The 11,561-nt window shown below is 32.8% G+C and overlaps 1 protein-coding gene across 1 annotated transcript in view; it reads right to left on the reverse strand.

Moving 5' to 3' along the window:
* LOC117170934 overlaps positions 1-11,561 on the reverse strand; it is a 507,802-nt gene that overhangs the window by 222,905 nt on the left and 273,336 nt on the right. Inside the window, exon 4 of the mRNA XM_033357981.1 lies at positions 3,312-3,404. Coding sequence (XP_033213872.1) covers positions 3,312-3,404 — 93 coding nt within the window. The remainder of the gene's footprint in view (positions 1-3,311; positions 3,405-11,561) is intronic.

The raw sequence follows: 11,561 nt of genomic DNA on the forward strand, positions 1-11,561 counted from the left end.
TACAAGCTATCTAAGGATGGTACTATAGAACGCCACCTTAAGGTAGGCCTAGTGGCGCCATCTCTTGGTCAGGCCGGAAACTTATCAATCCACCCTCGTAACATTCAAAATAAAAATATTAATTTTTTTTTGAAAAAATGACACAAGGTTCGAACTAAAATTAACAGACAAAAGTTGTTCGCATAAAAAGATCTATAAATTTATTATTAATCATTTTTGGATAGGACGAGTATATTTTCTTGCAATCGTGAAAAATAAGATTAAAAATAGAAAAATTAAATTTTTGGACAAAGGAGAGAAAAGACGAAAGCCGACATAAGGTCCTATATAGGTTCCTGTATAGGAGTCTATATAGATTCCTGTATTAGAACCTATGGGGATGCCTAGTGGTTTTTCTTCAATCGTAAAAAAGAAGATTGAAAATTTTTAAAAATTATTTTAAAAAAAACTATAAAAACAAGGAAACAAGAATTAGTACGATTCAAGTTTGATGCATATTTTGAATTGTAATGATATCAATTTATTGAAATGATACATGTTTCAGCGCAGCTTAGAATACAATTTTAAATGATGTAAAAAAGTTGAAATTGTAGACAAAAACGAGTGCGAAGCACGAGATACGTGATGAGAATGTGTTCGTTAAAGCCCAAAGAGCATTATCAAAAGAGAGTTCACAATTACAAAATTATATTCGTCGTTACGTTGACCATCAGTCGCGCCATCAGTTACGCGCCGTAGGTGCGCTCAAACTCTCGAGCTAAGCTCGTTCAAAAAGAGAGAATTCACAATGGTCGGCTTTACACTGTCGAGCGGAAGCTTAGCTACACGTCCGTAGACTTGTTGGGCGGAGCAACACTTTCGCCCCAAAAATCTCGTGAAGGAAGGGTTGCCAACTTTAATTTTGATGACCTACTTTTTCGAGGCGAAAGTTTCGCTCGTCCCAATAGTACTACGCGCGTGTAACTAACCTTTTCCTCTTCGGTGTAAAGCTGACCAACAAAAAAATTACAGTGGTGGAAGTTTTGAGTCTTCATTTTAAATGTTTTGCGCAGAAATTTGCAAAAATATAAAGCCCGAGCGCGTAACGCGAGGTAAATACGTAATCGAGCGCAAAGCGCGGGATAAATACATCATCGAGCGTATAACGCGAGACCCAACAGTCATGCGCTCTAGGCACGCTCAAACTTGCGAAGGAAGCGAAGCGCCCGACAAGAATTAGCCAGCGTAGCGGGCAGATTCATAAGGATGTTAAAATGTGGGCCTTTTCCTCGACTTTCGAATAAATTATACTAAAATCCTCTTCAATTATTTATTTAATAATATAAATCAAATATTTATAAACAAATAGACTTTTTCAATTTAGACCTCTTTTTTTAAGAGTGGAGTAAACGTTTTTCTGGATCTAGTAAAAATTTGGGAATGGGTAGTCAAATACTTTCGAAGTAATGAATTTTGAAATAGTTATCAATTTTGAATATGATAAATTAAGCGCATAAAAATATACGATTTTTCAAGTGGATGTTTATGTTTTACTTATCGCGTAGGCAGTCGAGTCCCAGTCCTATGGAGTTGCGCTGTGACACACTTCGCGCGCACGAACCGCTATTCAAAAATTCATTGCTTCAAAAGTATTTCATTAACCACTGCCAAATTTTTACCACATCAAGGAAAGCGTTTATTCCAATCTTTGAAAAAAACAGGTCCAAATTGGAAAAATAGATATTTGTTGATAAATATTTGAATTTTATTATTAAATAAACAACTAAAGTTGATTTAAGTATACTTTTTCGAAATTTAAGGAAAAGGCCGACATTTTATCTGCCGTATGAATTTTCATATCTTTGTTTAATATTTCATATTTAATATTAATAATATTAATTAATAATAATTGATATTGTTGATATGGTTGTAGATAAAAAAGTGCGATTGATGTGGGTCTCATAATAATATAAATTAATGATAATGATGAACATTCAATATTTCGTATATATTTATTTTATTTAATATTTTTGAGTGTTAAACAAGAAAAAAATTAAATGTACTTAAACAAAAATTTTGGTGGCAAATATTGTGTAGAATGCTTCATTTTTTGAAATTTCTCATTTGAATTATCTATCATTCTTCTGAACGTATGCAAAAACCATTCTTAATCTTGCTCTGGCATTTTCTTATTTTGAGAGGCGAGATATGGCTATTAGCCTTCCGGTAGGCGCGTGGCAGCGCTCAGTGCTGCCGCGTCAATATTCAAGTAATAAATAGGATCAGCGGGTTTTCAATAAGGTGGGGAGATTCACTACCTGCAGTTGGCAATACTGATAACACATTAAAATATTATAATATAACATTTACAATTCAACTAAGGGACCTGTCGATACATTGGGTAAAATGTGCGCTACTCACTCAACTGTATGGTAAACAAGGAGATGGCCTTTAAGGATTTTTTCTCAGTTTTTTGGTTGTAATGTGTTCAAGACACAAATATATAATTCAGTTCGATAATGAGGGTCGTTCATAATGATTTTACCTGCTTTACCTAAAAAAAGGGCTACGTCAAGAGCGGAAAAGCCGATTTTCTGGAGGCTGCTACGTTAATTGAATTTTGATACTGAGAAAAAAATTAAAAGAAAAATTAAACTGAATTTCCTCTGTGAAAAAAGATCCCCCTCCTTTGCTTCGCTGGGAATAGAACCCAAGTCTACTGATTGCAGGTTGGGTGATTGTACCACTAAGCTACTGGAGAGATCGAAAGAAGAATCTTTTTTACAAACATTCCAAACGGCAAGGTTAAGCGGCAAGAGCTGCTAATTAATAAGCAGCTCTTGCTGCTTAACCTTGCCGTTTGGAATGTTTGTAAAAAAGATTCTTCTTTTGATGTCTTCAGTAGCTTAGTGATATGGAAAACCGACTGGCAATCGGTAGACCTGGGTTCGATTCCTAGCGGAGCGAGGAAGAGGGATCTTTTTTCATAGATAAAACTCAATTTTTAGACTTTAGTAAAACGCAAAATACTGAATTTGATAGGTATCAGATCGATCGTGTAGATTTCTATTTCCACGTACAGTGATTGGTATCTTCATCTGATCGATTATTATCATCTCCGATGACGATACAGATCTCTTAAATTTCGAAATTAAAAAAAAAATTGGAAAATTCGTGACAGAAATGAACTGTAGTGAGTTTTTCTCGCACTTCATTAATTAGTGAATGAAACCCTTACTCGCGAGAGTTTGGGATTCTAACACGTGGCCTCCCAGGAGGAAAATTTGAAACTGTGAAAAGCAAGAGGAAATGAATAATTAATCTTCACTCACCGACATCTTGCGAACCACCCCAGGTGCCCAGCTGCGCCTGTCGAGCTAACCTGGACAAAGCATCTACATAGACACGAGAAGCGGCGGCAGCACCTGAAATAAAGAGATAAAAATAAAATTTCCATATCAGTTCATGCAGAGTGTATCTCTCGTGATGAGAAAATAATTTATCAATGTGTCAACCTTGTCACTTTCAATAGACAGAGATATTTGAGAACTTACAAAAATTCTGTTTACAGCGAATTTAAAGTGTTTGAATTTAGACATTTACAATTTGCAATTCGCAATTACGGACTAAGGTTTCATACTATTTTTTATTTAACTTAAATTTCTTCTTTGAGTTTGCAACTAATAATTCTATTGCTTTTCGATAAAAAAAGCTTCATAATGATCAAAATTTTCAAAATTAATTTTTCTTCATATCTTGACATAATTAAATCTCAAGAGTCCAAGAATAATTCTTTGTCATCAATTATTGATGTAATCAACATGACTGTATGACCATATGAATTTACAATATATACTGGATTTTCATTTTGTTTAACGTTTATGACAGATACAATTCTCAATTTTTTTAATAGAACAATATCTTAGTTAAGAAAATTATTTGCTTCATTGACATTAATCTAATGATCTATATAAAAATCTTCTATGAACTATGAGCAATTTTTATTATGAAAAATATCAATAAATGATAGATAATAAAAAATCTCAGCCAAAACTGACATCCCCATCCCCTTAAACTCGTTTTACTATACAAGACCCAACCCGTCAAACTCCGTTTGCGATCCAAAATCTCCTTTTCCATCTACTCTCTTTCCTTTTCCATTCACTTATACTGCTTTTTATTATCATTATTATTATAACATTAGGCCAAATCCCTACAGGGGTAAATTTTGCCGACATTGCTGCTGTTCAAACTTTCTTGAAATCATCCCAGGTGGCAAGTTTCATTTTTTATAAACAATTTTTATATACCCATTCATATCCTGACTCGTTACATCTTCTTGCTTTGGAGTCTCATTTACACCTTTTCATCCATCTCTTTTCCATCCCCTTATACTTCTTTTACAATTTGACATCCTCTTTTCCATTTCTACAGGCTCATTTTTCAATTGAAAATGTCCTTTTCCATCCCGCAGACTAATTTTACAATCCAAAATCCCATTACATCCCTTAAAACTCATTTTGCAATCCCAAATCCCCTTTTCTATACGCCGAAAATCCTTTTAGAATAGAACATGTTATTTTTCATCCTATAAGACTCTTTTTACAATGCACAATCCCCTTTTCCCTCTCCTGAGACAAATTTTTCCATCAAAAATCCTCTTTTACATCCCTTAGACTATTTTTACAATTCAAAATCTCATTTTTAACACCTTCGGCTAATTTTTTAATCTAAAACATCCCTTACCATTCCCGGAAAATACTTTTGCAGTTCAAAGTCCCAATCACAACCCGTTGGACTTCTTTTACAATCGAGAATCCCCTTTTCTATACTCTGAAAACCTTTTGCAATCATAAATTCCCTTTCCATCCCCTTAGACTTCTTTAAAAATTGACAATCTTCATTTGTAACCCATAGATTTCTTAAGCAATCCAAAATCTCCTTTTCCATTACTTGTAACTACTTTTGCAATTCAAAATCCTCTTTATTTTACCCTCAGACTTCTTCTACAATCCAAAATCCTTTTTTCGAATCCTTAGACTTTGTGTACAATCTAAAATCCCTTTTTAAATCCCTCAGAATCCTTTTGCAATCTAAAATCCTGTTTTCTATCCCCTTGGACTGCTTTTGCAATCTAAAATCCAATTTTCGCCTACTCTGACTTAATGATGTTTAAAATGAATTAAATACCACAAATTATCCATAACGTAAAAATCATTGTAAAATAATAATGACATTAAAATATAAAAATTGCAATTTGGTATTGAATGGATTATCATTCTCTAGTATTGCAGTGATTTTATCACTTAATAATTCAAATCGCAATAATAATCAATGTTTCGAAAATAATTTGGTAAATTCGAAATGCTCTCTGAAATTAGATTTCAATGACATATTGCTGGCCGGGGTAAGCTTTACTTTAGTGATGTTGGTTAGTTCGTTCGAGAAAACACGCGCTGACTCTTGCCAAACCTACCCAACCCAAATCCACCCCTTGGACAAGGCAGTTACCACACTACGTCGTATTTATGAGGAGGCGTGCGCCAAGGGGGAAAACACGGAACACACCGCCAATTTCCAGCGATATCACCCCGAACCTCTTACACTTCGCCGCATACTCGTCAATCGTCCCAATTCTTCTACCCCATAGCTCTTAACGAGAACGTGAAGTGAAAAGAGATAGTCGTTTATTCACAAGAGCTAAGGTTCTTTTTTACATCAAGAGGAAAACTGTCCTTCATTCCTTAAAAAAAGTAGTCCAAGTAGGTACAGTGAGCCTTTAAAAAGTGTTTCTTAGCCAATTAGGACGTTAATTCCCCCCCCCCATACTTTCCCTCCTCTCACATTCCCACCACTCACTTCTCCAACTTCCCTAGACTTCCCCCACTTCTCCCCCTTTGTTTCCCCTCCGTAGAATTCCATTCCCCAACTTCCCAACCCCACCCTCCCTTTCCCATTTCGTGAGCCCTCCGCACCCTTCCACTAATCACACTTACTTTCCTACTAACCCTACCATTACATGTGCGCTTCTTTCCTCCTTCACCAGCCTTCACTTCTTACTTCTTATTTCTTCCCCTTAACCCGTTTTTCCCTTCAACTTACTTCTCGTAATTCACTACCCCTTACTTCCCCTACTTTCTTACACTTTCCCCACTTATCTCTTCTACACTTGTTCTCTACTCACTTCCACTATTTCGCAACCCTATCCTTCCTTTTCTCTTTTCTTACAATTCCCACCCTTCTCCTACTCTCTCTTACTTTCCTACTACCCCTACCATTATATCTCCTTCACCACCCTTCACTTCTTTCTCATATCCATAGAATTTTTCCCCCTACTTTAGCACTCTTACGGGCAAAAATTTCCAAATCTTCCATTTGGGGCGTCAAAATAGAGGCTTAGTTTTTGTTTCTAATTTAACGCGCCACAATCTACCTTCCTGTACAGAATAAAAGTGTTACGTCGTAACAATTACTTTTATAATTTTTAATAATAATGTGTATTAATTTTCATTTGCGTTTGAGCAACTCTGTCAATCTTGAACCGTCTTTACTTTCGTATTCTTTAATTTCGCCTTGTCAGGTTTATTATAGGATTTAGTCTCCGACCTTCCTTAAACAAATTTATGACACCGACTCGCCGAACAGCTCAAGCGTGACCCCCAGGTTAACACCTTCTTTTTAGGTTTTCCGAATTTGTACTAATAGGCGTCGATGACCATTCTCTGTACCAATCACAGGTAGCTTAAGAAACTTGCGACACACCTTCTGTAAGGGAAAATTACCCCCAAGCGCACTTCAACTGGACGAGGCAGACAGATACTACTTAGCTTCCGAACGAAACACAGACTTAAACCGAGCGCGAACTTCTCCTATGTATTTTTTATTAGAATAAATTTTATTATTTTAAAAACAAAAATTTCATTCTTTTCAATTACACCTTTACTCAAAATCAAAAAGTATTTGACGAAAATTAATAAAAGTAGAGCAAGAAACACATTTTTGTAATGTTTCAAGTTATTTTGCACACGGAAAAAAATATCTATTAAATTTTATAGAACTAATCCGATAGTACGCTGGGTAGTTTAATAGAAGTTAAAATAGTCTAGTCCCAAAACTATGGAGAACAGTTCTATAAAATTATAACCGATTGTTCGCAACAAAAATATAATATTTTGTATTATTATATCATTACTATTATACTCTAATATTTCTTCACGTGTTTAAGCACACAATTATTTACTATTTCACAATCACCACACTATTTATAATCGCACGCTATGAAAGTTTTTATTCGCCGCGGGGGATCGTAACCTATCAGTTTCACATTCCTAACGCCTACAGCCTCTCGGCTAGCCTACAGCTTGAAGTATGGAAAAAATCTGAAATATAACCTACAGCTGTGCATTACCGTCTGCAAATTTTTGTGAACCACTTTGTAAAAAATATTACTACGCTTATAGATAGATGTGTATTAAGATTTTAGATTTTATAAATATGTATTACAAATTATGATTGTATATTTTATTTGCTTAAACAAGATTTAAATTAAATCAAAAAATATTTTAAGATATTTTAAAAGATTAAAAAAATATTCAATATATATTTTCCGGAATTTAGTAGATTTTAAAGGATTTCAACAATTTTCCAAAGATTTCAAAAGATTTAACGGACTTTAAAGAATTCAAGAACATTATTTATGCTTCAAAATTAATTTAAAATCTTAAAACTCACTTAAATTCTACCGAAATTTATTTAAAATTCTTCGAAATTACTTAAAATCCCTTTAATGTCTTTAAAAATATCTTGAACTCTTTTAAATAATTCGAAATATTTTGAAATACGATTATAAACTTTTAAAAAATTTTAATATTTAATTTAAAATATTTTTTAATTAAATGAAGATCCTTAAACTCTTCAAAATTATTTGGAAATTATTGAAAATGCTTCGTAATATTTTTAATTCCTTTACAGACTTTTTAAACTATATTAAATAGATTGAAATGCCACAAAATCCCTTAAAATCACTAAATATCTCTTAAACTCATAAAAAGTATTTTAAAGTCTTTAAAATCTCGGGAAAATTCTTGTACTTTTTGGAATTCTTCTAAAATCTTTTAAAATTCTTTAAAATTACTTGACATCTTTTGAAATTTATTTATAAACTTTAATCTTTTTTAATTTAAAATAATGTTTAAATCCCGTTAAATTATTTTGAAATTCACGAAAATCCTTTTAAACACTTGAACATATTTTGAAATTACACAATAATACATAAACTATTTTAAATTTTCTTGTTATTTTTAAAAATCATTTTTAATAATTTGGAATCTTTAAAAACTTGTTGAGCGCAAAGGAAAATGGAGGAATATATCAGAATATTTGTGAATGTTTCGGGATATTTCGGAATATTTGGGAATATCAAGAATATTTGAGATTATACAGAATATCAAGAATACCATAAATATTGAAAGAATACGTGTATGGCAATATTTAGTGAATGCATCAGGAAGATTGAAGTGATCGACCCCTCGGCATATAGAAATAAATTGGTTTAAAAATATGACATTTTGCAGAAACAATTTTTTATTTTATGCTTTTTAGAGAATAACGGACGAATAACAATCATCGCTGACCGAATCCATTTGAAATCAGCAGGGACCTGCACTTGAAATCGCAGAATTTCTCGAGAGCGAAATATGTTTATTTGTTTCAACTCATTCATTAATTTTATAAAAATTCGCCTAATTAGCTTGAAGTTCAAATTATAATTATGTTCTGTAATAACAATTAAAAAGAAAAATGTGTGGAAGGAAAGTCTATTTCTTCAGAATCTGTGGTAACTAATTTGGAGTTATTTTTTGTCGTAAAGAAAAAACTCAATACAAAAGATTTGAATCTTTCTTACCTTTTTCTTTTAAAGATTATTCTCGTGTGTTTGATACCTTTTTGGGGGGGTTTTGGATCTGGGTTCTTTATAATTATCTTTAAAATCTTAACGCTATTTTGCATTTTTCTTTTTGCTTTCAGCCACCAGATTAGGGCAAACTTCTTTTCTCTTAAAGCCGTTTCGATGTTATCACTTAAATATTTATTATTTAAAACGAATTAAATTGTTGCTTTCACAAACTGTGGTGATGGTATTTTCGAAGAAACAGCAAAGTGTCTGTCACGAGGGCGCAGGCGTCGAGGCAACGAGGCCACATATTTTATGCGTTCAAATTTAAGAGCGTTAAAAGAGAATTTAAAAATTCGATGGAGAATATGGAGCTTTCAATGAGACATAAGTAAAACTCAAGAATATAGAGGCAAGACCTTCAATGTAGGGGCTGAAGCTTATACAGAAGCAAAATGGAATGAAAATATCTTTAGGAGTGGCTACGTAGGTGCTAGTAGAATAAACAGCCGCAAAGTAGGGACAATACTTCCACTTGGAGCGTTAAAGTAGGACCTATATTTCGGCTCGGGGATGCCTATAAAAATCATTTGATTTCTCAGAAGATTGAACCTAAAGTTTATTAAAACAATAGATGAATTTTAAATTAAACCCAGTTATTATGTGCCGCAGAAACATTTGCGGTCGTCACAGTTCATGAACACTGTTTTCGCTTTATTCGTAACCGAAACAGTAAATGTGGCTGGGTTGATTTAGGTTAAAGGTCTCAAGCGAGAGGAGCATTCCCATGAGAAGAAACAGCAATTTGGTGGTGCGTAGCGAATGGCAATGTAATTACTAAGAACAAGTGGGAATAACAATTAACACGGTAAGAGGCGACAGCTTCTTTGTCAACCTAGTGACTTGGATGAGAACCAAGAAACGTTACTACTCAACTTCAAATTGCCTCTATGAAAAGAGCAGCCTTCAAGCAGCTAGGTCAGTCCTTGCTTTGTTTTTTTCTTCTTCTTCGATCCTCCCTCCTTAGACCAGCGAAAGAATTACGGTCCCTTCGGTCAGGAACAGCTTTTCCCTCGATGTTCGATCTCACTTTTTATATTGAGAATAAATCAAGCCTTGTCTTCCAAACGAGAAAATACGGCCGACGCTCATTCTCCAATTTTCGTTACAAGTGTCGGATAGAAAATATAGTTTGTTTTATTTTAATGAAATATTATTCAATGTGATTTTTCACAAACCCGATATGAGAAATAATTAATAAATTTGTTAATAATTTACACGGGGATTGATTTTCTGTTTCCTGCAGAAGAAATTGATTATCCGCTTACGCCTTGCATTAATTAAAATGGTAAACGACATGCAGTGCCTCTATTAGTTAATGGAAGTGAACGTAATACAGGTTTGTTGATAGAAGCCTTTGCTCACAAAACGGATTATTCACGAGCGACTAGACTAACGAGAATGCGACATTAAGACTTTTAGCCTGACTTCGCTTAACCTTGGTAACCTTCAAGTTGACCCAAAAACTTCATTTTTTAAATTCCTTGAATTTTCGGTGAATAATTTATTATTTTTGGTGATCATTCAGATTTAAAGTCTAATATTCTAATGTGAATAAATCATGTAATTAATGTTCCCTTTGATTCTAAAGAATTCAAAAGAATTCAAAGAATTCGATTAAGGGAAATGAGCAAAAGTCAAGGACAATCTCAAAAATACAAGATGAATTTTAAAAACTAAAAATAAATTAAGAACAATTAAAAAAGATAAAGAAGTGCATTAAATTCATTGAGTTTGAAATATGTTTCGAAAAACCAAAAAAAATTGAGATAGTTTGATCAAATTCCTAGGAAATCAAGGTGAGTTTAAAAGGCTTGAGAATGAATTAAATAAAGACTGAAACAATGTTATCTATTAAAACTGAGTATCATTTATTGAATTTAGAAGAATTTTAAGTGTATTTAGAAAACGCCAGAGAATTCAAAAGAATTCAAAAGAAATTAGGATAAATTGGAAATTTCTTCATTACTCGAAATTCTTATAAAATCCTTTGAAACCTTTTAAAGTACTTGAAATCCTTTGTTTTCCTCTAAAAATCATTCGAGATATTTTAAAATTAAGAACATTTTGTGCAACCACAGAAAAGTTGTTTAAATCCTTTAAATCATTAAAATCCTTGAAAATCCCATTAAACTTTTTTTCATCTCTTAAAAATGCCTTAAAGTCTTTTGAAATGCCCTAAAATATTGTCAATCCTTCAAAATCGCTTTAAATTATAAAAATCAATACAAAATTCCGTAAAGTCTCTAAAAATTTATAAGATATTTGAAATCCTTAGAGGACCTTGGAAATACCTTGAGCCTTTTTAAACCTTTTGAAAATACCTTCAGATAATTTAAAATATTCTTAAATATTTTAAATCCATCATCCATAAATACGTCATTGAAATCAATTAGAAATTTCATGAATTATTGGAAAATACCCTAAAATATTTCAAAACCTTTAAAATCATTTTATATTATTGAGAGTTATCTCAAACAAATTTAATAAGCATATGCATTATTTGTGCATTTATCGACGAAAAAGTTTCTTTTTCAATCTCAGTCCTTTCAGTTTAAGTTTTTCATTACTTTAATTATTTTAATAGGAATACTTTACAGGATAATGCACATGTTTATTACATTTCTTT

The sequence above is a fragment of the Belonocnema kinseyi genome, chromosome 4 (genome assembly GCF_010883055.1).
Source record: "Belonocnema kinseyi isolate 2016_QV_RU_SX_M_011 chromosome 4, B_treatae_v1, whole genome shotgun sequence".
Taxonomy (NCBI): Eukaryota; Metazoa; Arthropoda; class Insecta; order Hymenoptera; family Cynipidae; genus Belonocnema; species Belonocnema kinseyi.